At 41.6% G+C, this 27,304-nt stretch overlaps 1 protein-coding gene across 1 annotated transcript in view; it reads left to right on the top strand.

Moving 5' to 3' along the window:
* The first annotated feature begins 5,335 nt into the window (after positions 1-5,335).
* LOC139387366 (twisted gastrulation protein homolog 1-A-like) overlaps positions 5,336-27,304 on the top strand; it is a 33,902-nt gene continuing 11,933 nt past the window's right edge. The window contains exons 1-2 of the mRNA XM_071133499.1: positions 5,336-5,537; positions 25,970-26,069. Of these exons, the coding sequence (XP_070989600.1) occupies positions 5,397-5,537; positions 25,970-26,069 (241 nt within the window). The 5' untranslated portion in view covers positions 5,336-5,396. The remainder of the gene's footprint in view (positions 5,538-25,969; positions 26,070-27,304) is intronic.

Genomic DNA, 27,304 nt, shown 5'->3' with positions numbered 1-27,304 from the left:
ACTGCTTAGTTCCTGGATCATGTTAAAACGGACGCTGTATCTGTAAGGCGCCCGACTGTCTGCGGCGTTGTGGCTGAGAAACTGACGCCCTCCGACTGCACGGTTATTATAGACGGCATAGTTTCATCCTGGACCTTGTGAGGAAAGCGGCGGTGTTGGATTTAAAGGGGGTACAGCCGTCAATCAAACGGAAGGATTCGAACCATTGTAACGGTAAATATGAATAATCTCGTTTTGACTCTTGTGGCGTATGCTACTTGATGAATCGGTGTTGTGTGTGTGTGCGAGGAAAACGTTAGGTAGCGGTTTTAGGGAGCGTTTTTGTGCCGAGGTAGAGAAAGGTAGGTTAAATTTACTGTTAGTGCAGTGTAATTAACGAAATGACTCTAACTTGTGGATTTCAGTGAAATTAACGGAATGACTATAACATGTGAGTTTTCAGTGTAATTAACACAATTTCTAACTTGTGGTTTTCAACAACGGTCTTTTCCTCTGTCCGTTGTGACAAAAAATGACTGACGTTAGTCAAACAACTCCTGTTAGAAAATAATGCATGTCAACTTAGGACAGATGTTTTCCTGTAGGCAACTACAATATATTGAAATGATGAAAACACAACATATTTGAGGTCATCACAGCTAAGAAATTATTATTTGTTACATATAATACAGGCAACATTATTATCAATGTGTTGCAGCACGATTGGATTTCAAAACAATCCTGTTTGAGTTATTGAATTGATATAACCTTTATCTTTCCCCTATAAAGGTTGTCATAGATAAAAAAAAATGTGTCCCTTGTTATAGAAAATTCAAATTCACCACGTTATTTTAGCACCATCAAAGCTGTCTGTGTTCTGTCTGTAAGTCCAATGTGCCTTCAGACTGTACTATATTTCTGTCTAACTGTACACCCCCTGTCTGTCTGGTATATGTCTATAGACCTGTCTGTCTGTCTGGTATATGTCTATAGACCTGTCTGTCTGGTATATGTCTATAGACCTCCCTGTCTGTCTGGTATATGTCCATAGACCTCCCTGTCTGTCTAGTATATGTCTATAGACCCCCCTGTCTGTCTGGTATATGTCTATAGACCTGTCTGTCTGGTATATGTCTATAGACCCCCCTGTCTGTCTGGTATATGTCTATAGACCTCCCTGTCTGTCTGGTATATCTATAGACCTGTCTGTCTGGTATATGTCTATAGACCTCCCTGTCTGTCTGGTATGTGTCTATAGACCTCCCTGTCTGTCTGGTATATGTCTATAGACCCCCATGTCTGTCTGGTATATGTCTATAGACCTCCCTGTCTGTCTAGTATATGTCTATAGACCTCCCTGTCTGTCTGGTATATGTCTATAGACCTCCCTGTCTGTCTGGTATATGTCTATAGACCCCCCCTGTCTGTCTGGTATATGTCTATAGACCCCCCTGTCTGTCTAGTATATGTCTATAGACCTGTCTGTCTGGTATATGTCTATAGACCTGTCTGTCTGGTATATGTCTATAGACCTGTCTGTCTGGTATGTCTATAGACCTGTCTGTCTGGTATATGTCTATCGACCCCCTTGTCTGTCTGGTATATGTCTATAGACCTGTCTGTCTGTCTGGTACATGTCTATAGACCTCCCTGTCTGTCTGGTATATGTCTATAGACCTCCCTGTCTGTCTGGTATATGTCTATAGACCTCCCTGTCTGTCTGGTATATGTCTATAGACCCCCCTGTCTGTCTGGTATATGTCTATAGACCTCCCTGTCTGTCTGGTATATGTCTATAGACCTCTCTGTCTGGTATATGTCTATAGACCCCCCTGTCTGTCTGGTATATGTCTATAGACCCCCCTGTCTGTCTGGTATATGTCTATAGACCCCCCTGTCTGTCTAGTATATGTCTATAGACCCCCCTGTCTGTCTGGTATATGTCTATAGACCCCCCTGTCTGTCTAGTATATGTCTATAGACCCCCCTGTCTGTCTAGTATATGTCTATAGACCTGTCTGTCTGGTATATGTCTATAGACCCCCCTGTCTGTCTGCTATATGTCTATAGACCTCCCTGTCTGTCTGGTATATGTCTATAGACCTGTCTGTCTGGTATGTCTATAGACTCCCCTGTCTGTCTGGTATATGTCTATAGACCTGTCTGTCTGTCTGGTATATGTCTATAGACCTGTCTGTCTGTCTGGTATATGTCTATAGACCTGTCTGTCTGTCTGGTATATGTCTATAGACCTCCCTGTCTGTCTGGTATATGTCTATAGACCTCCCTGTCTGTCTGGTATGTGTCTATAGACCCCCCTGTCTGTCTGGTATATGTCTATAGACCTCCCTGTCTGTCTGGTATATGTCTATAGACCTGTCTGTCTGGTATATGTCTATAGACCCCCCTGTCTGTCTGGTATATGTCTATAGACCCCCCTGTCTGTCTGGTATATGTCTATAGACCCCCCTGTCTGTCTAGTATATGTCTATAGACCCCCCTGTCTGTCTAGTATATGTCTATAGACCCCCTGTCTGTCTAGTATATGTCTATAGACCCCCCTGTCTGTCTGGTATATGTCTATAGACTCCCCTGTCTGTCTGGTATATGTCTATAGACCCCCCTGTCTGTCTGGTATATGTCTATAGACCCCCCTGTCTGTCTAGTATATGTCTATAGACCCCCTGTCTGTCTGGTATATGTCTATAGACCTCCCTGTCTGTCTGGTATGTCTATAGACTCCCCTGTCTGTCTGGTATATGTCTATAGACCCCCCTGTCTGTCTGGTATATGTCTATAAACCTCCATGTCTGTCTAGTATATGTCTATAGACCTGTCTGTCTGGTATATGTCTATAGACCTGTCTGTCTGTCTGGTATATGTCTATAGACCTGTCTGTCTGTCTGGTATATGTCTATAGACCTGTCTGTCTGTCTGGTATATGTCTATAGACCTCCCTGTCTGTCTGGTATATGTCTATAGACCCCCTGTCTGTCTGGTATATGTCTATAGACCCCCTTGTCTGTCTGATATATTTCTATAGACCCCCCTGTCTGTCTAGTATATGTCTATAGACCCCCCTGTCTGTCTGGTATATGTCTATAGACCTGTCTGTCTGGTATATGTCTATAGACCTCCCTGTCTGTCTGGTATGTCTATAGACTCCCCTGTCTGTCTAGTATATGTCTATAGACCCCCCTGTCTGTCTGGTATATGTCTATAGACCCCCTGTCTCTCTGGTATATGTCTATAGACCTCCCTGTCTGTCTGGTATATGTCTATAGACCTCCCTGTCTGTCTGGTATATGTCTATAGACCCCCCTGTCTGTCTGGTATATGTCTATAGACCCCCCTGTCTGTCTGTCTGGTACAGTGCCTTGCGAAAGTATTCGGCCCCCTTGAACTTTGCGACCTTTTGCCACATTTCAGGCTTCAAACATAAAGATATAAAACTGTATTTTTTTGTGAAGAATCAACAACAAGTGGGACACAATCATGAAGTGGAACGACATTTATTGGATATTTCAAACTTTTTTAACAAATCAAAAACTGAAAAATTGGGCGTGCAAAATTATTCAGCCCCTTTACTTTCAGTGCAGCAAACTCTCTCCAGAAGTTCAGTGAGGATCTCTGAATGATCCAATGTTGACCTAAATGACTAATGATGATAAATACAATCCACCTGTGTGTAATCAAGTCTCCGTATAAATGCACCTGCACTGTGATAGTCTCAGAGATCCGTTAAAAGCGCAGAGAGCATCATGAAGAACAAGGAACACACCAGGCAGGTCCGAGATACTGTTGTGAAGAAGTTTAAAGCCGGATTTGGATACAAAAAGATTTCCCAAGCTTTAAACATCCCAAGGAGTACTGTGCAAGCGATAATATTGAAATTGAAGGAGTATCAGACCACTGCAAATCTACCAAGACCTGGCCGTCCCTCTAAACTTTCAGCTCATACAAGGAGAAGACTGATCAGAGATGCAGCCAAGAGGCCCATGATCACTCTGGATGAACTGCAGAGATCTACAGCTGAGGTGGGAGACTCTGTCCATAGGACAACAATCAGTCGTATATTGCACAAATCTGGCCTTTATGGAAGAGTGGCAAGAAGAAAGCCATTTCTTAAAGATATCCATAAAAAGTGTTGTTTAAAGTTTGCCACAAGCCACCTGGGAGACACACCAAACATGTGGAAGAAGGTGCTCTGGTCAGATGAAACCAAAATTGAACTTTTTGGCAACAATGCAAAACGTTATGTTTGGCGTAAAAGCAACACAGCTGAACACACCATCCCCACTGTCAAACATGGTGGTGGCAGCATCATGGTTTGGGCCTGCTTTTCTTCAGCAGGGACAGGGAAGATGGTTAAAATTGATGGGAAGATGGATGGAGCCAAATACAGGACCATTCTGGAAGAAAACCTGATGGAGTCTGCAAAAGACCTGAGACTGGGACGGAGATTTGTCTTCCAACAAGACAATGATCCAAAACATAAAGCAAAATCTACAATGGAATGGTTCAAAAATAAACATATCCAGGTGTTAGAATGGCCAAGTCAAAGTCCAGACCTGAATCCAATCGAGAATCTGTGGAAAGAACTGAAAACTGCTGTTCACAAATGCTCTCCATCCAACCTCACTGAGCTCGAGCTGTTTTGCAAGGAGGAATGGGAAAAAATGTCAGTCTCTCGATGTGCAAAACTGATAGAGACATACCCCAAGCGACTTACAGCTGTAATCGCAGCAAAAGGTGGCGCTACAAAGTATTAACTTAAGGGGGCTGAATAATTTTGCACGCCCAATTTTTCAGTTTTTGATTTGTTAAAAAAGTTTGAAATATCCAATAAATGTCGTTCCATTTCATGATTGTGTCCCACTTGTTGTTGATTCTTCACAAAAAAATACAGTTTTATATCTTTATGTTTGAAGCCTGAAATGTGGCAAAAGGTCGCAAAGTTCAAGGGGGCCGAATACTTTCGCAAGGCACTGTATATGTCTATAGACCTGTCTGTCTGTCTGGTATATGTCTATAGACCTCCCTGTCTGTCTGGTATATGTCTATAGACCTCCCTGTCTGTCTGGTATATGTCTATAGACCTGTCTGTCTGGTATATGTCTATAGACCCCCCTGTCTGTCTGGTATATGTCTATATACCTGTCTGTCTGGTATATGTCTATAGACCCCCCTGTCTGTCTGGTATATGTCTATAGACCTGTCTGTCTGTCTGGTATATGTCTATAGACCTGCTTGTGTTTATTGATTTAAACACACACACCTCCACACGCATCCCACCTCCCAGCACTGACACCATTTTTTCTTACGTTGACCCATGTGGACAGACAGTGTGTTGCTGTGTGTGTGGAGACAACCGGACCACCAGGTGTGTGTGTCCAGCCTACTAGCTGACTGTCAGGATGAGGCCTGGTCAGCTGTATGTTCTGGTTCCAGCCTCCGCTGCCCTCCTCCTCCTCCTCATCGTCCTATCAGAACCGTCTCAGACCAGCGCCTGCAACAAGGCGCTCTGCGCCTCGGATGTCAGCAAGTGTCTCATACAGGTAAAGTGTTTCCTTGTCCTTGTCCATGTCCTTGTCCTTGTCCTTGTCCTTGTGTGTGTGTGTGTGTGCAGGGGCGGACTGGGACAAAAACTCTGCCCCGGCATTTTAGCCACACCAACCAACATCCCAAGCTGTCTTTAAGATGTCTGCATGTCTTTAAGATGTCTACATGTCTACATGTCTACATGTCTTTAAGATGTCTACATGTCTTTAAGATGTCTACATGTCTTTAAGATGTCTACATGGCTTTAATATGTCTACATGTCTTTAATATGTCTACATGTCTTTAATATGTCTACATGTCTTTAAGATGTCTACATGTCTTTAAGATGTCTGCATGTCTTTAAGATGTCTACATGTCTTTAAGATGTCTACATGTCTACATGTCTTTAAGATGTCTACATGTCTACATGTCTTTAAGATGTCTACATGTCTACATGTCTACATGTCTTTAAGATGTCTACATGTCTTTAAGATGTCTACATGTCTTTAAGATGTCTACATGTCTTTAAGATGTCTACATGTCTTTAAGATGTCTACATGTCTTTAAGATGTCTACATGTCTACATGTCTTTAAGATGTCTGCATGTCTACATGTCTTTAAGATGTCTACATGTCTTTAAGATGTCTACATGTCTTTAAGATGTCTACATGTCTTTAAGATGTCTACATGTCTTTAAGATGTCTACATGTCTGCATGTCTACATGTCTTTAAGATGTCTACATGTCTACATGTCTTTAAGATGTCTGCATGTCTACATGTCTTTAAGATGTCTACATGTCTACATGTCTTTAAGATGTCTACATGTCTACATGTCTTTAAGATGTCTACATGTCTTTAAGATGTCTACATGTCTTTAAGATGTCTACATGTCTACATGTCTTTAAGATGTCTACATGTCTACATGTCTTTAAGATGTCTACATGTCTACATGTCTTTAAGATGTCTACATGTCTTTAAGATGTCTACATGTCTTTAAGATGTCTGCATGTCTTTAAGATGTCTACATGTCTTTAAGATGTCTACATGTCTTTAAGATGTCTACATGTCTTTAAGATGTCTACATGTCTTTAAGATGTCTGCATGTCTACATGTCTACATGTCTTTAAGATGTCTACATGTCTTTAAGATGTCTGCATGTCTTTAAGATGTCTACATGTCTTTAAGATGTCTACATGTCTTTAAGATGTCTACATGTCTTTAAGATGTCTACATGTCTACATGTCTTTAAGATGTCTGCATGTCTTTAAGATGTCTACATGTCTTTAAGATGTCTACATGTCTTTAAGATGTCTACATGTCTTTAAGATGTCTACATGTCTTTAAGATGTCTGCATGTCTACATGTCTACATGTCTTTAAGATGTCTGCATGTCTTTAAGATGTCTACATGTCTTTAAGATGTCTACATGTCTTTAAGATGTCTACATGTCTTTAAGATGTCTACATGTCTTTAAGATGTCTTCATGTCTACATGTCTTTAAGATGTCTACATGTCTACATGTCTTTAAGATGTCTACATGTCTACATGTCTTTAAGATGTCTACATGTCTACATGTCTTTAAGATGTCTACATGTCTTTAAGATGTCTGCATGTCTTTAAGATGTCTACATGTCTTTAAGATGTCTACATGTCTACATGTCTTTAAGATGTCTACATGTCTTTAAGATGTCTACATGTCTACATGTCTTTAAGATGTCTGCATGTCTTTAAGATGTCTACATGTCTTTAATATGTCTACATGTCTTTAAGATGTCTACATGTCTTTAATATGTCTACATGTCTTTAAGATGTCTGCATGTCTACATGTCTTTAAGATGTCTACATGTCTTTAAGATGTCTACATGTCTTTAAGATGTCTGCATGTCTTTAAGATGTCTACATGTCTTTAATATGTCTACATGTCTTTAAGATGTCTACATGTCTTTAATATGTCTACATGTCTTTAAGATGTCTACATGTCTTTAAGATGTCTACATGTCTTTAAGATGTCTGCATGTCTACATGTCTTTAAGATGTCTACATGTCTTTAATATGTCTACATGTCTTTAAGATGTCTACATGTCTTTAAGATGTCTGCATGTCTTTAAGATGTAGACATCATGAAGATTATTGTCATATTATTGTCCCCTCTATCCCAGTGATAAATACTACTACATATGAAGTATTCCCCTCTATCCCAGTGATAAGTACTACTACATATTAAGTATTCCCCTCTACCCTAGTGTTAAGTACTACTACATATGAAGTATTCCCCTCTACCCTAGTGATAAGTACTACTACATATGAAGTATTCCCCTCTACCCTAGTGTTAAGTACTACTACATATGAAGTATTCCCCTCTACCCTAGTGATAAGTACTACTACATATGAAGTATTCCCCTCTACCCTAGTGATAAGTACTACTACATATGAAGTATTACCCTCTAACCTAGTGTTAAGTACTACTACATATGAAGTATTCCCCTCTACCCTAGTGATAAGTACTACTACATATGAAGTATTCCCCTCTACCCTAGTGATAAGTACTACTACATATGAAGTATTCCCCTCTACCCTAGTGTTAAGTACTACTACATATGAAGTATCCCCCTCTACCCTAGTGATAAGTACTACTACATATGAAGTATTCCCCTCTACCCTAGTGATAAGTACTACTACATATGAAGTATTCCCCTCTACCCCAGTGATAAGTACTACTACATATGAAGTATTCCCCTCTACCCTAGTGATAAGTACTACTACATATGAAGTATTCCCCTCTACCCTAGTGATACGTACTACTACATATGAAGTATTCCCCTCTACCCTAGTGATAAGTACTACTACATATGAAGTATTCCCCTCTACCCTAGTGATAAGTACTACTACATATGAAGTATTCCCCTCTACCCTAGTGATAAGTACTACTACATATGAAGTATTCCCCTCTATCCCAGTGATAAGTACTACTACATATGAAGCATTCCCCTCTACCCTAGTGTTAAGTACTACTACATATGAAGTATTCCCCTCTATCCCAGTGATAAGTACTACTACATATGAAGCATTCCCCTCTACCCTAGTGTTAAGTACTACTACATACATATTAAGTGAATTACTCCCTCATAGAGTGCATTCGGAAAGTATTCAGACCCCTTGACTTTTTCCACATGTTGTTACGTTACAGCCTTATTCTAAAATGAATAAAATATTTTTTTCTCATTAATCTACACACAGTACCCCCTTAATGACATCACAATGCCCCCTTAATGACATCACAATACCCCCTTAATGACATCACAATACCCCCTTAATAATGGCAAAGTGAAACCTTTGATATGATGCTCGAAATTGATCTTGTTTCTATTGATCAACCTTGATGTTTCTACAACTTTTATTTATTTTATTTAACCAGGCAAGTCAGTTAAGAACAAATCCTTATTTACAATGACGGCCTACTCTGGCCAAACCCTAACCGGGACGACGCTGGGCCAATTGTGTGCCGCCCTATGCGACTCCCAATCACGTCCGGTTGTGATACAGCCTGGAATCGAACCAGGATCTGTAGTGACGCCTCTAGCACTGAGATGCAGTGCCTTAGATCGCTGCGCTACTCAGGAGCCCAAATTGGTGTCCAACTGTGGTAAATTCAATTGATTGAGAATGATTTGGAAAGGCACACAGCTGTCTATATAAAGGTCCACAAGTTGACGGTGCGTGTCAGAGAAAAATCCAAGCCGTGAGGTCGAAGGAATTGTCCGTAGAGCTTCGAGACAGGATTGTGTTGAGGCACAGATCTGGGGAAGGGTACAAAAACATGTCTGCAGCGTTGAAGGTCCCCAAGAACATAGTGGCCCCCATCATTCTTAAATGGAAGAAGTTTGGAATCACCAAGACTCTTTCTAGAGCTGGCCGCCTGGCTAAACTGAGCAATCGGGGGAGAAGGGCCTTGGTCAGGGAGCTGACAAGAACCTGATGGTCACTCTCTGATAGAGCTCCAGAGGCCCTCTGTGGAGATGGGAGAACCTTCCAGAAGGACAACCATCACTGCAGCACTCCACCAATTAGGCCTTTATGGTAGAGTTGCCGCTTGGAGTTTTCCAAAAGTCACCTAAAGACTCTCAGACCATGAGAAACAAGATTCTCTGGTGTGATGAAATCAAGCGTCACGTCTGGAGGAAACCGGACACCGTCCCTACGGTGAAGCATGGTGGAGGCATCATCATGCTGTGCTGATGTTTTTCAGGAGCAGGGACTGGGAGACTAGTCAGGATTGAGGGAGAGTTGAACAGAGCAAAGAACAGAGAGATCGTTGGTGAAAAACTGCTCCAGAGCCCTCAGGACCTCAGACTGGGGCGAAGGTACACCTTCCAACAGGACAACAACCCTAAGCACACAGCCAATACATTGCAGGAGTGGCTTCAGGACAAGTGTCTGAATGTCCTTGAGTGGCCCAGCCAGAGCCCGGACTTGAACCCAATCAAATATCTCTAGAGAGACCTGAAAATATCTGTGCAGCGATGCTCCCCATCCAACCTGAGGGGCTTGAGAGGATCTGCAGAGAAGAATGGGAGTAACTCCCCAAATACAGGTCCCCAAGCTTGTAGTGTCATACCCAAGAAGACTGGAGGCTGTAATCACTGCCAAAGGTGCTTCAACAAAGTACTGAGTAAAGGGTCTGAATACTTATGTACATGTGATATTTAAGTTTCAGATTTTTAATACATTTGCTAAAATTAAAAAAAAAAAAAAAAGTTTTTGCTTTGTCATTATGGGGTATCGTGTGTAGATTGAGGGAGGGAGGGGGGGGGGGGGGGGCAATTTAATAAATTTTAGAAAAAAGCTGTAACGTAACAAAATGTTTAAAAAGTCAAGGGGTCTGAATACTTTACAAATGCACTGTTTGTTAACGTTGCCAAAGCAAGTGGGAAAAAAATAATAAACAAATGTGAAATGAACAATAAAATATTAACAGGAAACATTACAGTTCCTAAAGGAATAGAGACGTTTCAAATGTCATATTATTTCTATATACGGTGTTGTAACGATGTACAAATAGTTAAAGTACAAATGGGGGAAAATAAATAAACATTAATATGGGTTGTATTTACAATGGTGTTTGTTCTTCACTGGTTGCCCTTTTCCTTGTGGCAACAGATCTTGCAGCTGTGATGGCACACTGTGGAATTTCACCTAATACATTTCTGAATTGGTTTTGTTTTCAAATTCCTTTTTGGGGTCTGTGTAATCTGAGGGAAATATGTGTCTCTAACAATATTAGATGAGTCCATTATGCATGATGATGTATGATGTAAGATAGTCTAGCGTTAGCTAGCTACATTTTCAGATATTATTTTGACAGAAAGTGGTTTCATTTCAAGCTAAAGTGTACTGTTAGCCAGCTAGCTATATGTCTTAAGCTAAAGTGTACTGTTAGCTAGCTAGCTATAGGTCTTAAGCTAAAGTGTACTGTTAGCTAGCTAGCTATATGTCTTAAGCTAAAGTGTACTGTTAGCTAGCTAGCTATATGTCTTAAGCTAAAGTGTACTTTTAGCTAGCTAGCTATATGTCTTAAGCTAAAGTGTACTGTTAGCTAGCTAGCTATATATCTTAAGCTAAAGTGTACTGTTAGCTAGCTAGCTATATGTCTTACGCTAAAGTGTACTGTTAGCTAGCTAGCTATATGTCTTAAGCTAAAGTGTACTGTTAGCTAGCTAGCTATATGTCTTAAGCTAAAGTGTACTGTTAGCTAGCTAATGTTAGCTGGCTGGCTCCCGAGCTGATGTTATTGTTTGTTTCCTAGAGCCGTGTGCTGTTCTAGTTAGAGTCTAATATTAGCTAGCTAACATTGAACCTGGATGGTTAGCGCCCAGCATATTCATGCAGGGTAGTAACGGCATGATTTGGCACTATGATCAATGTTGTTTAACTAGCTAAAGTTAGCTGGCTGGTTCATTAGCTAACGTTATGTGACGTGTGTGATCTTACACCTTATTTACCTAGCTAGGTTCATTGTTTACTTAGCTAGGTTCATTGTTTACTTAGCTAGGTTCATTGTTTACCTAGCTAGGTTCATTGTTTACTTAGCTAGGTTCATTGTTTACTTAGCTAGGTTCATTGTTTACTTAGCTAGGTTCATTGTTTACCTAGCTAGGTTCATTGTTTACTTAGCTAGGTTCATTGTTTACTTAGCTAGGTTCATTGTTTACTTAGCTAGGTTCATTGTTTACTTAGCTAGGTTCATTGTTTACCTAGCTAGGTTCATTGTTTACTTAGCTAGGTTCATTGTTTACTTAGCTAGGTTCATTGTTTACTTAGCTAGGTTCATTGTTTACCTAGCTAGGTTCATTGTTTACCTAGCTAGGTTCATTGTTTACTTAGCTAGATTCATTGTTTACTTAGCTAGATTCATTGTTTACTTAGCTAGGTTCATTGTTTACCTAGCTAGATTCATTGTTTTCTTAGCTAGGTTCATTGTTTACCTAGCTAGCTAGCTACATGTCTTAAGCTAAAGTGTACAACACCTTTTGAATATGGCCGGTGTCAGTAAACATCGGCAAAGAAGCATAATGAAATTGTTGCCAGCAGAGCTGGATGTAGACAAAGAAGAGCTCATCACTAGATACCAAAACATTCAAAGGCCATTTTCTCAAAACTGAGCTTACAAGCGTATCAACTTTCAAAGCAGAATTACTTTCCCATTGTTCCTCAACTGTAGTGTATAATATACCCCTTTCTAGCTCTGAGTCTCTACTTTTATCCTATGTAAAAAAATGTTTAAAAAAAACACAATTTCAAATGGCTACATAAGACCGAATCCAGGTGGTGAGTCTAATATGGTCATACATTTGGCAGGAAGTTAGGAAGTGCAGCTCAGTTTCCACCTCATTTTGTGGGCAGTGAGCACATAGCCTGTCTTCTCTTGAGAGCCAGGTCTGCCTACGACGGCCTTTCTCAATAGCAAGGCTGAGCAAGGCTCACTGAGTCTGTACATAGAAACCTACCTAGAAAATAACTAGCTATATAATTGGTAGCTATATTGGTTACTAGTCCAACAATCTATTTTACAGTTTAAGAAGAGACTCAGCAACTGTTATCTTCATCTTTCCTCCTCAATGGCTTCACATGGTTACTGGACGTACAAGCATTAGTTTTCCCACTGATTGCAGTGATTTTCATTATGAGAGGCAACACCTTCATTATACAAGGTCTTTCTGTAGCCTGTCTAGCTAGTAATAGTACTATAATAAATAGTGTTTTTTTGTCATTACACATTGAGACTTACTGTATTTTATCAGAGAACAGTGCTTTAGTCGTTGAGTTACTGTATTTCATCAGAGAACAGTGCTTTAGTCATTACACGTTGAGACTTACTGTATTTTATCAGAGAACAGTGCTTTAGTCATTACACGTTGAGACTTACTGTATTTTATCAGAGAATAGGGCTTTAGTCATTACACATTGAGGCTTACTGTATTTTATCAGAGAACAGGGCTTTACACGTTGAGACTTGCTGTATTTCATCAGAGAACATGGCTTTAGTCGTTGAGACTTACTGTATTTCATTAGAGAACAGTGCTTTAGTCGTTGAGACTTACTGTATTTCATCAGAGAACAGTGCTTTACACATTGAGACTTACTGTATTTCATCAGAGAACAGTGCTTTACACATTGAGACTTACTGTATTTCATCAGAGAACAGTGCTTTAGTCGTTGAGACTTACTGTATTTCATCAGAGAACAGGGCTTTAGTCGTTGAGACTTGCTGTATTTCATCAGAGAACAGGGCTTTAGTCATTGAGACTTACTGTATTTCATCAGAGAACAGGGCTTTAGTCGTTGAAACTTGCTGTATTTCATCAGAGAACAGGGCTTTAGTCATTGAGACTTGCTGTATTTCATCAGAGAACAGTGCTTTAGTCGTTGAGACTTACTGTATTTCATCAGACATAATCATCCCTGTTGGATCCATGTGTTTTTACTGGACATTCAGTCGTAACAAACACTCACATGATGAGATCAGTGTGAGAGTCCCGGAGGTGGAGAGAGCAGCAGTGTGTGAGAGTCCCGGAGGTGGAGAGAGCAGCAGTGTGTGAGAGTCCCGGAGGTGGAGAGAGCAGCAGTGTGTGAGAGTCCCGGAGGTGGAGAGAGCAGCACTGTGAGAGTCCCGGAGGTGGAGAGAGCAGCAGTGTGTGAGAGTCCCGGAGGTGGAGAGAGCAGCAGTGTGTGTGTGTGTAGGCGGAGGTGGAGAGAGCAGCAGTGTGTGAGAGTCCCGGAGGTGGAGAGTGTGTGTGTGTTTGTGTGTGTAAACCGCAGTGTGTTAACGCTGTACAATGTCACACTGTTGAGTCAGAGATAGACCTCTGTGGCTTTTCTCTGTTTATACTTAGCGAGAGTCCCAGAGGTAGAGAGAGCAGCACTATGAGAGTCCCGGAGGTGGAGAGAGCAGCACTGTGAGAGTCCCGGAGGTGGAGAGAGCAGCAGTGTGTGAGAGTCCCGGAGGTGGAGAGAGCAGCAGTGTGTGAGAGTCCCGGAGGTGGAGAGAGCAGCAGTGTGTGAGAGTCCCGGAGGTGGAGAGAGCAGCAGTGTGTGAGAGTCCCGGAGGTGGAGAGAGCAGCAGTGTGTGTGTGTGTAGGCGGAGGTGGAGAGAGCAGCAGTGTGTGAGAGTCCCGGAGGTGGAGAGTGTGTGTGTGTGTGTGTGTGTTTGTGTGTGTAAACCGCAGTGTGTTAACGCTGTACAATGTCACACTGTTGAGTCAGAGATAGACCTCTGTGGCTTTTCTCTGTTTATACTTAGCAGGAGAGACGGTTTCTCCTCCTAGGACAGGACACAAAGAGAGAGAGAGAGAGAGAAACAAGAGAGATGGTTTATTCTCCGAGGACAGGACACAAAGGGAGAGAGAGAGAGAAACAGGAGAGATGGTTTCTCCTCCGAGGACAGGGCACAAAGAGAGAGAGAGAGAAACGGTTGAGATGGTTTCTTCCCACGAGGACAGGACACAAAGGGAGAGAGAGAAACACATAGAGAGAAAGAAAATGGAGGGAGAGAAAAGTTTTCACTGTAATAGTGAAGGTGTAAACTTGTCAGGAGAAAACCTAAACAGGATATTTGACCTCTCAGCTTCCCTATCAAATCAAGCAGACAACCTAAGAAAATGAACATCAATGACAAATGGTTTGATGAAGAATGCAAAAAACCGAAGAAAGAAATTGAGAATCCTGTAGAACCAAAAACATAGACCCAGAGAGTCTACGCCTTCATTATAGTGAATCACTAAAACAATACAGAAATACACTACGGAAAAAGAAGGAACAGCACGTCAGAAATCAGCTCAATGTAATTGAAGAATCCATAGACTCTAACCACTTCTGGGAAAATTGGAAAACACTAAACAAACAACAACACGAAGAATGATCTATCCAAAATGGAGATGGGTATGGGTAAACCACTTCTCCAATCTTTTTGTCCCTATAACAAAGAACAAACAGCAAAACATATACATGATCAAATACAAATCTTGGAATCAATTATTAAAGACTACCAGAACCCACTGGATTCCAGAACCCACTGGATTCCAGAACCCACTGGATTCCAGAACACACTGGATTCCAGAACCCATTGGATTCTCCAATTACCTTGAATGAACTACAGGACAAAATACAAACCCTCCAACCCAAACAGTCCTGTGGTGTTGATGGTATCCTCAATGAAATGATCAAATATACAGACAACAAATTCCAATTGGCTATACTAAAACTCTTTAACATCATCCTCAGCTCTGGCATTTTCCCCAATATTTAGAACCAAGGACTGATCACCCCAATCCACCTATCGCCATAGACCTCAGCTCTTTAATCCCCCCCCCTCAGCCTCTTTCAGCCCATCTCACCTATCGCCATAGACCTCAGCTCTTTAATCCCGCCCCTCAGCCACTCTCAGCCCATCCCACCTATCACCATAGACCTCAGCTCTTTAATCCCACCCCTCAGCCCATCCCACCTATCACCATAGACCTCAGCTCTTTAATCCCACCCCTCAGCCCATCCCACCTATCACCATAGACCTCAGCTCTTTAATCCCACCCCTCAGCCCATCCCACCTATCACCATAGACCTCAGCTTTTTAATCCCACCCCCTCAGCCCATCCCACCTATCACCATAGACCTCAGCTCTTTAATCCCACCCCTCAGCCCATCCCACCTATCACCATAGACCTCAGCTCTTTAATCCCACCCCTCAGCCCATCCCACCTATCACCATAGACCTCAGCTTTTTAATCCCACCCCCTCAGCCCATCCCACCTATCACCATAGACCTCAGCTCTTTAATCCCACCAGCTCAGCCTCCCTCAGCCTCTCTCAGCCTTGCATGAACATATGTTTCCCATGTCAGTAAAGCCCTTCAATTGAAATTGAATTGAGAGGGGAATGGGGGTAATTAAAGCACAGAAAAAAATTTTGTTCTCTCTCTCGGGATGGGAAACATACCGTTCCCTCGGAATGTATTCAGACCCCTTTGACATTTCCACGTATTGTTACATTACAGCCTTATTCTAAAATTAACTAAATGGTTCTTTTTTTTACACACAATACCCCACAATGACATCACAATACCCTATAATGACATCACAATGCTCCATAATGACGAAGCAAAAAAAAAAACTTCAATATCACATTTACATAAGTATTCAGACCTTTTACTCAGTACTTTGTTGAAGAACCTTTGGCAGCGATTACAGCATCGAGTTTTCTTGGGTATGACGTTACAAGCTTGGCACACCTGTATTTGGGGAGTTTCTCCCATTCATCTCTGCAGATCCTCTCAAGCTCTGTCAGGTTGGATGGGGAGCGTTGCTGCACAGCTATTTTCAGGTCTCTCCAGAGATTTTCAATCGGGTTCATGTCTGGGCTCTGGCTGGGCCACTCAAGGACATTCAGAGACTTGTCCCGAAGCCACTCCTTCGTTGTCTTGGCTGTGTGCTTAGGGTCGTTGTCCTGTTGGAAGGTGAACCTTCACCCTGTCTGAGGTCCTGAGCGCACTGGAGCAGGTTTTCAAGGATCTCTCTGTACTCCATTCATCTTTCCCTCGATCCTGACTAGTCTCCCAGTCCCTGCCGCTGAAAAACATCCCCACAGCATGATGCTGCCACCACCATGCTTCACGGTAGGGATGGCGCCAGGTTTCCTCTAGACGCGACGCTTGGAATTCAGGCCAAAGAGTTCAATCTTGGTTTCATCAGACCAGAGAATGTTGTTTCTCGTGATCTGAGAGTTTGCCTGCGTTATTTGGTGTTTTACGTTGTACACGGAGGATATTTTGCAGAATTCTGCATGCAGAGTCTCAATTTGTTTTTTGTCCCATTTTGTGAATTCTTGGTCAGTGAGCGTACTTCAGACCTCACAACCATGAGGGTCAATGGGTTCTATAACTGATTCAATAATATTTTGCCAGATCCTAATTGGTATCAAAATTGTATGTTATTTTTGATGGTGTAGAAGGCCCTTCTTGCCTTGTCTCTCAGATCGTTCACAGCTTTGTGGAAGATACCTGTGGCGCTGATGTGTAGGCCGAGGTATGTGTCGTTTTTTTTGTGTGCGCTCTTGGGCAACGGTGTCTAGATGGAATTTGTATTCGGGCAACTGGACCTTTTTTGGAACACATTTTCATTTTTATCTTACTGAGATTTACTGTCCGAGGTCTGACAGAATCTGTGTAGAATATCTAGGTGCTGCTGTAGGCTCTTCTTGGTTGGGGACAGAAGCACCTCACTCTTTCTCTCCATCTCACTTTCTCTTTCACTTTCTCTCTCTCTGTCTCTCTCTCTTTCGCTCTCTCTATCTCCCTGTTCCTCTCTCTCTCTCTCCCTCTCTCTCTCTCTCTCTCACTCACTCACTCACTCACTCACTCACTCACTCACTCACTCACTCACTCACTCACTCACTCACTCACTCACTCACTCGCTCTCTCTCTCTCTCGCTCTCTCTTTCTCTCTCTCTCGCTCTCTCTTTCTCTCTCCCTCTCCCTCTCTCTCTCGCTCTCTCTTTCCCTCTCAATCCCTCTCTTTCTCTCTCCCCCTCTCTTTCTCTCTCCCTCTCCCTCCCTCTCTCGCTCTCTCTCTCTTTCTCTCTTTCTCTCTCCATCGCCCTCACTCTCTCCCTCTCTCTTTCTCTTTCTCTCTCTCCCTCTCTCTCCCCTCCTTCACGGCTTTGACCTTGACTTTGTGGAATGTGCTCTCTGTTCTGTTGTGTGTCAGGAGAAGGCAGGGAGTGAGAGGGAGAGACAGAGTGAGAAAGAGAGGAGGTAATAATACAGTGAGAAACACCATGCCAGTCCAACTCCCCGTCGACCAAACTACTTAGTCTCCCCTCTCCGTACCCTACCATTGGGGCTTTAGTGTGCTGCCAAAATGTGTTTTCACTTTGTTGAAAGAATGTGAATGTCTCTTTAGGTTTTGTTTCAATTGCTGCCTTTTGATTGTTGGTGCATTCCAAGACTTTAAAAAGACTGAACTAACTCATACAGTGAACTTTCTTCAGGTTCACAATCGAGTTTGGTTTCATGTAGATAAATACAGGTGCTTGTGTGTTCTGAACTTCGTACATGTCCGAACATGTACATACATACAGTATCACGTGTTTATGTTCCCTTCCTGACCAGAAATGAAGCTTCCATGTCCTACTGTGGCAACATTCTTCTGATATACAGAAAAAAGTATGTTGAGTTTTACTATTCACAAGAAGCAGTGCCTGATGTGAACCATGCCTCGAACAAAAGAGATCTCAGAAGACCTAAGATTAAGAAAGGGTTACAAAATTATCTCTGTCATTATGAGGTATTGTGTGTAGATTGCTGATTTTTAAATCAAATATTTTATTCAATTTTAGAATAAGGCTGTAACGTAAGAAAGTGTGGAAAAAGTGAAGGGGTCTGAATACTTTCCGAAGGCTGTGTGTGTGTGTGTGTGTGTGTAACATACAGTGCCTTCAGAAAGTATTCATACCCCTTGACCTATTCCACATTTTGTTGTTGGGTAAGTCTCTGAGAGCTGTGAGTCTTTCTGGGTAAGTCTCAGAGAGCTGTGAGTCTTTCTGGGTAAGTCTCAGAGAGCTGTGAGTCTTTCTGGGTAAGTCTCTGAGAGCTGTGAGTCTTTCTGGGTAAGTCTCAGAGAGCTGTGAGTCTTTCTGGGTAAGTCTCTGAGAGCTGTGAGTCTTTCTGGGTAAGTCTCTGAGAGCTGTGAGTCTTTCTGGGTAAGTCTCAGAGAGCTGTGAGTCTTTCTGGGTAAGTCTCAGAGAGCTGTGAGTCTTTCTGGGTAAGTCTCTGAGAGCTGTGAGTCTTTCTGGGTAAGTCTCTGAGAGCTGTGAGTCTTTCTGGGTAAGTCTCTGAGAGCTGTGAGTCTTTCTGGGTAAGTCTCTGAGAGCTGTGAGTCTTTCTGGGTAAGTCTCAGAGAGCTGTGAGTCTTTCTGGGTAAGTCTCTGAGAGCTGTGAGTCTTTCTGGGTAAGTCTCTGAGAGCTGTGAGTCTTTCTGGGTAAGTCTCTGAGAGCTGTGAGTCTTTCTGGGTAAGTCTCAGAGAGCTGTGAGTCTTTCTGGGTAAGTCTCAGAGAGCTGTGAGTCTTTCTGGGTAAGTCTCTGAGAGCTGTGAGTCTTTCTGGGTAAGTCTCTGAGAGCTGTGAGTCTTTCTGGGTAAGTCTCAGAGAGCTGTGAGTCTTTCTGGGTAAGTCTCTGAGAGCTGTGAGTCTTTCTGGGTAAGTCTCTGAGAGCTGTGAGTCTTTCTGGGTAAGTCTCTGAGAGCTGTGAGTCTTTCTGGGTAAGTCTCAGAGAGCTGTGAGTCTTTCTGGGTAAGTCTCTGAGAGCTGTGAGTCTTTCTGGGTAAGTCTCAGAGAGCTGTGAGTCTTTCTGGGTAAGTCTCTGAGAGCTGTGAGTCTTTCTGGGTAAGTCTCTGAGAGCTGTGAGTCTTTCTGGGTAAGTCTCAGAGAGCTGTGAGTCTTTCTGGGTAAGTCTCTGAGAGCTGTGAGTCTTTCTGGGTAAGTCTCAGAGAGCTGTGAGTCTTTCTGGGTAAGTCTCTGAGAGCTGTGAGTCTTTCTGGGTAAGTCTCAGAGAGCTGTGAGTCTTTCTGGGTAAGTCTCAGAGAGCTGTGAGTCTTTCTGGGTAAGTCTCAGAGAGCTGTGAGTCTTTCTGGGTAAGTCTCAGAGAGCTGTGAGTCTTTAAGAACTTTGCACATCTGGATCGTTCAATATTTGCACGTTATTATTGTTTAAATTCTTCAATCTCTGTCAAGTTCATTGTTGATCGTTGCTAGACAGCCATTTTCAAGTCTTGCCATAGATTGTCGAGCCGATTTAAGACAACTGTAACTAGGCCAAATTCAACGTCATCTTGGTAAGCAACTCCCGTGTATATTTGGCTTTGTGTTTTAGGTTATTGTCCTGATGAAAGGTGAATGTGTCTCCCAGTGTCTGTTTGAAAGCAGACTGAACCAGGTTTTCCTCTAGGACTTTGCCTAGCCTATTCCATTTCATTTCAACTTAGAAAAAAACTCCCCAGTCCTTGCCGATGACAAGCATGCCCATAACATGATGCAGCCACCACACCATACTTTTAAATATGAGTAGTGGTACTCAGTGATGTATTCAGGATATAAGGTACATTTCTTTGCAACATTTATTGCAGTTTGACTCTATTGTGCCTTATTGCAAACAGAATGCATGTTTGGGAATATTTTTATTCTGAACATGTTTGCTTCTTTTCACAGTGTTGTGGGTCCATCAGTTTTCTCCTATCACAGCCATTAAACTCTAACTGTTTTAAAGTCACCATTGGCCTCCTGGTGAACTGTCTAAGCGGTTTCCTTCCTCTATGGCAACTGAGTTAGGAAGGACGCCTGTATCTTTGTAGTGACTGGGTGTATTGATACACCATCCAAAGTGTATCCAAGTATTACCCATCGACCAATAGGTGCCCTTCTTTGCAAGGCATTTGGAAACCTCTCTGTTCTTAGTGGTTGAAACTGTGGTTGAAATTCACTGCTTCGACTGAGGGACATTACAGATAATTGTATGTGTGGGGGTACAGAGATGAGGTAGTCGTTCAAAAATCACGTTCAACACTATTATTGCACACAGAGTGAGTCCATGCAACTTATTATGTGACTTGTTAAACACATTTTACTCTTGAACTTATTTAGGCTTGTCATAACAAAGGGGTCGAATACTTATTGGCTCAAGATATTTCAGCTGTTTATTTTTTAAATTAATTTGTAAACATTTTTAAAAGCATAGTTCCACTTTGACATTATGGGGTATTGTGTGTAGGCCAGTGACACGACATCTAAATGTCATCCATTTTAAATTCAGGCTGCAACTGGAACAAGTCCAGAGGTGTGAATACTTACTGAAAGCCCTGTAGTCATTATAGCCAGAATGTATGACTGTAGTCATTATAACCAGTATGTATGACTGTAGTCATTATAGCCAGTATGTATGACTGTAGTCATTATAGCCAGAATGTATGACTGTAGTCATTATAACCAGTATGTATGACTGTAGTCATTATAACCAGTATGTATGACTGTAGTCATTATAACCAGTATGTATGACTGTAGTCATTATAACCAGTATGTATGACTGTAGTCATTATAACCAGTATGTATGACTGTAGTCATTATAACCAGTATGTATGACTGTAGTCATTATAACCAGTATGTATGACTGTAGTCATTATAACCAGTATGTATGACTGTAGTCATTATAACCAGTATGTATGACTGTAGTCATTATAACCAGTATGTATGACTGTAGTCATTATAACCAGTATGTATGACTGTAGTCATTATAGCCAGTATGTATGACTGTAGTCATTATAACCAGTATGTAACAGTCATTATAACCAGTATGTAACAGTCATTATAACCAGTATGTATGACTGTAGTCATTATAACCAGTATGTATGACTGTAGTCATTATAACCAGTATGTATGACTGTAGTCATTATAGCCAGTATGTATGACTGTAGTCATTATAACCAGTATGTATGACTGTAGTCATTATAGCCAGAATGTATGACTGTAGTCATTATAACCAGTATGTATGACTGTAGTCATTATAACCAGTATGTATGACTGTAGTCATTATAACCAGTATGTATGACTGTAGTCATTATAACCAGTATGTAACAGTCATTATAGCCAGAATGTATGACTGTAATCATTATAACCAGTATGTATGACTGTAGTCATTATAACCAGTATGTATGACTGTAGTCATTATAGCCAGAATGTATGACTGTAGTCATTATAGCCAGAATGTATGACTGTAGTCATTATAGCCAGTATGTATGACTGTAGTCATTATAACCAGTATGTATGACTGTAGTCATTATAACCAGTATGTATGACTGTAGTCATTATAGCCAGAATGTATGACTGTAGTCATTATAGCCAGTATGTATGACTGTAGTCATTATAACCAGTATGTATGACTGTAGTCATTATAGCCAGAATGTATGACTGTAGTCATTATAACCAGTATGTATGTATGTATGATTGTAGTCATTATAACCAGTATGTATGACTGTAGTCATTATAGCCAGAATGTATGACTGTAGTCATTATAGCCAGTATGTATGACTGTAGTCATTATAACCAGTATGTATGACTGTAGTCATTATAACCAGTATGTATGACTGCAGTCATTATAACCAGTATGTATGACTGTAGTCATTATAACCAGTATGTATGACTGTAGTCATTATAACCAGTATGTATGACTGTAGTCATTATAACCAGTATGTATGACTGTAGTCATTATAACCAGTATGTATGACTGTAGTCATTATAACCAGTATGTATGACTGTAGTCATTATAAACAGTATGTATGTATGTATGACTGTAGTCATTATAACCAGTATGCATGACTGTAGTCATTATAGCCAGTATGTATGACTGTAGTCATTATAACCAGTATGTATGACTGTAGTCATTATAGCCAGTATGTATGACTGTAGTCATTATAGCCAGAATGTATGACTGTAGTCATTATAGCCAGTATGTATGACTGTAGTCATTATAACCAGTATGTATGACTGTAGTCATTATAACCAGTATGTATGACTGTAGACATTATAACCAGTATGTATGACTGTAGTCATTATAACCAGTATGTATGACTGTAGTCATTATAACCAATATGTATGACTGCAGTCATTATAACCAGTATGTATGACTGTAGTCATTATAACCAGTATGTATGACTGTAGTCATTATAACCAGTATGTATGACTGTAGACATTATAACCAGTATGTATGACTGTAGTCATTATAACCAGTATGTATGACTGTAGTCATTATAACCAGTATGTATGACTGTAGTCATTATAACCAGTATGTATGACTGTAGACATTATAACCAGTATGTATGACTGTAGTCATTATAACCAGTATGTATGACTGTAGTCATTATAACCAGTATGTATGACTGTAGTCATTATAACCAGTATGTATGACTGTAGTCATTATAACCAGTATGTATGACTGTAGTCATTATAACCAGTATGTATGACTGTAGTCATTATAACCAGTATGTATGACTGTAGTCATTATAACCAGTATGTATGACTGTAGTCATTATAACCAGTATGTATGACTGTAGTCATTATAACCAGTATGTATGACTGTAGTCATTATAACCAGTATGTATGACTGTAGTCATTATAACCAGTACGTATGACTGTAGTCATTATAACCAGTATGTATGACTGTAGTCATTATAACCAGTATGTATGACTGTAGTCATTATAACCAGTATGTATGTATGTATGTATGTATGACTGTAACATAGTGCTGTTTCCTGTGTGTGTTGATGTGTTCTGTCTACACTGGGCCTGGTCTCTGTAGTGACAGAGACAGTCACAGTCACCACAACCAGTCCTACATAACCTACATAACCAGTCCTACATAACCTACATAACCAGTCCTACATAACCAGTCCTACATAACCTACATAACCAGTCCTACATAACCAGTCATACATAACCAGTCCTACATAACCTACATAACCAGTCCTACATAACCAGTCCTGCATAACCTACATAACCAGTCCTACATAACCTACATAACCAGTCCTACATAACCAGTCCTACATAACCAGTCCTACATAACCAGTCCTACATAACCTACATAACAAGTCCTACATAACCAGTCCTACATAACAAGTCCTACATAACCTACATAACCAGTCCTACATAACCAGTCCTACATAACCAGTCCTACATAACAAGTCCTACATAACCTACATAACCAGTCCTAGATAACAAGTCCTACATAACCTACATAACCAGTCCTACATAACCAGTCCTACATAACCTACATAACCAGTCCTAAATAACCAGTCCTACATAACCTACATAACCAGTCCTACATAACCAGTCCTACATAACCTACATAACCAGTCCTACATAACCAGTCCTACATAACCTACATAACCAGTCCTACATAACCAGTCCTACATAACCTACATAACCAGTCCTACATAACCAGTCCTACATAACCTACATAACCAGTCCTACACAACCAGTCCTACATAACCAGTCCTACATAACCAGTCCTACATAACCAGTACTACATAACCAGTCCTACATAACCAGTCCTACATAACCTACATAACCAGTCCTACATAACCTACATACCCAGTCCTACATAACCAGTCCTACATAACCAGTCCTACCTAACCTACATAACCAGTCCTACATAACCTACATAACCAGTCCTACATAACCTACATAACCAGTCCTACATAACCAGTCCTACATAACCTACATAACCAGTCCTACATAACCTACATACCCAGTCCTACATAACCAGTCCTACATAACCTACATAACCAGTCCTACATAACCAGTCCTACATAACCTACATACCCAGTCCTACATAACCAGTCCTACACTACCAGTCCTACATAACCAGTCCTACATAACCAGTCCTACATAACCAGTACTACATAACCAGTCCTACATAACCAGTCCTACATAACCTACATACCCAGTCCTACATAACCAGTCCTACATAACCAGTCCTACATAACAAGTCCTACATAACCAGTCCTACATAACCTACATAACCAGTCCTACATAACCAGTCCTACATAACCTACATAACCAGTCCTACATAACCTACATAACCAGTCCTACATAACCAGTCCTACATAACCAGTCCTACATAACCAGTCCTACATAACCTACATAACCAGTCCTACATAACCTACATACCCAGTCCTACACAACCAGTCCTACATAACCAGTCCTACATAACCAGTCCTACATAACCTACATAACCAGTCCTACATAACCAGTCCTACATAACCTACATAACCAGGCCTACATAAACTACATAACCAGTCCTACATAACCTACATAACCAGTCCTACATAACCAGTCCTACATAACCTACATAACCAGTCCTACATACCCAGTCCTACATAACCAGTCCTACATAACCTACATACCCAGTCCTACATAACCAGTCCTACATACCCAGTCCTACATAACCAGTCCTACATAACCTACTTAACCAGTCCTACATAACCTACATAACAAGTCCTACATAACCAGTCCTACATAACAAGTCCTACATAACCTACATAGCCAGTCCTACATAGCCAGTCCTACATAACCAGTCCTACATAACCTACACAACCAGTCCTACATAACCAGTCCTACATAACCTACATAACCAGTCCTACATAACCTACATAACCAGTCCTACATAACAAGTCCTACATAACCTACATAGCCAGTCCTACATAGCCAGTCCTACACAACCAGTCCTACATAACCAGTCCTACACAACCAGGCCTACATAACCAGTCCTACATAACCTACACAACCAGTCCTACATAACCAGTCCTACATAACCTACATACCCAGTCCTACATAACCAGTCCTACATAACCAGTCCTACATATCCTACATACCCAGTCCTACATAACCAGTCCTACATAACAAGTCCTACATAACCTACATAGCCAGTCCTACATAACCAGTCCTACATAACCAGTCCTACATAACCTACATAGCCAGTCCTACATAGCCAGTCCTACATAACCAGTCCTACATAACCAGTCCTACATAACCAGTCCTACATAACCTACACAACCAGTCCTACATAACCAGTCCTACATAACCTACATTACCAGTCCTGCATAACCTACATTACCAGTCCTACATAACCAGTCCTACATAACCAGTCCTACATAACCAGTCCTACATAACCAAACTAGGAAAACCTCTGAGGCCAGTATATCTTGTAGCTAGTCTATTCAATTGAGTTGATTGTGTGTGTGTGTGTGTGTGTGTGTGTGTGTGTGTGTGTGTGTGTGTGTGTGTGTGTGTGTGTGTGTGTGTGTGTGTGTGTGTGTGTGTGTGTGTGTGTGTGTGTGTGTGTGTGTGTGTGTTGCAGGAGCTGTGTCAGTGTCGTCCGTCCGATGGGAACTGTTCATGCTGTAAAGAGTGTATGCTCTGCCTGGGGACACTGTGGGAGGAATGCTGTGACTGTGTCGGTGAGTACCATGTACACGATGGTTAAAGATGAGGTGGTGTGTGTGTGTGTGTGTGTGTGTGTGTGTGTGTGTGTGTCTGCTGTGAGGTGTGTGTGCTGTGACTGTGTCAGTAAGTACAATATGTGTGTATTCATAGATGCCAAGGGAAGCCTGGCTTCCCCAAATACCAATAAAAATAATAATTACAATAAGAAAATAATTTATCTTTCATCTTTTTTTGCATAATTTTCAGTCAATTCGCAAGTGGCTGAATCTCACCAGAGAAAGGGAAACAGCGCCCCTCTGTGTCTCTATGTGTAGCCTATGTATCTGATGCTGTGTGGACCAAAAGAGTATGACATGTTGCCGCTGTAGCATTTATTATTTTTACCTTTATTTAACTTGGCAAGTCAGTTAAGAACAAACTCTTATTTACAATGACGGCCTAGGAACAGTGGGGTTAACTGGTCTAGGAACAGTGGGTTAACTGCCTTGTTCAGGGGCCGAAAGACCAATTTTTACCTTGTCAACTCGGGGATTTGATCTTGCATCCTTTCGGTTACAAGTCCAACGCTCTAAACCACTAGGCTACCTGCCGCCCCTCCCCTCTAACCACTAGGCTACCTGCCGCCCCTCCCCTCTAACCACTAGGCTACCTGCCGCCCCTCCCCTCTAACCACTAGGCTACCTGCCACCCCAACACTCTAACCACTAGGCTACCTGCCGCCCCTCCCCTCTAACCACTAGGCTACCTGCCACCCCTCCCCTCTAACCACTAGGCTACCTGCCGCCCCTCCCCTCTAACCACTAGGCTACCTGCCGCCCCTCCCCTCTAACCACTAGGCTACGCTGCCTCCCCTACACTCTAACCACTAGGCTACCTGCCGCCCCTACACTCTAACCACTAGGCTACCTGCCTCCCCTACACTCTAACCACTAGGTTACCTGCCGCCCCTCCACTCTAACCACTAGGTTACCTGCCACCCCTCCCCTCTAACCACTAGGCTACCTGCCGCCCCTCCCCTCTAACCACTAGGCTACCTGCCACCCCATTTGATTGATTGACGCCAAACAAGCATTTGGCCTTCCTTGATAATTAAAAAATAATATTAATATTAATTAGCCAATTAGCATTGAGCTGAGCTCAACTGTGGGTGGTCCTGGCACTGTAAAAACATCCCTTGTTTTTTTGCAATCTTTAAGTTTGTTTTCGGTATATTAAACTATGCATGCATATATATATATATATATATTTA

This window comes from Oncorhynchus clarkii, chromosome 28 (assembly GCF_045791955.1).
Source record: "Oncorhynchus clarkii lewisi isolate Uvic-CL-2024 chromosome 28, UVic_Ocla_1.0, whole genome shotgun sequence".
In the NCBI taxonomy this organism is placed as follows: domain Eukaryota; kingdom Metazoa; phylum Chordata; class Actinopteri; order Salmoniformes; family Salmonidae; genus Oncorhynchus; species Oncorhynchus clarkii.
Note: the sequence above shows the minus strand (reverse complement) of the source record. Positions and strands in the feature narration are given on the sequence as shown.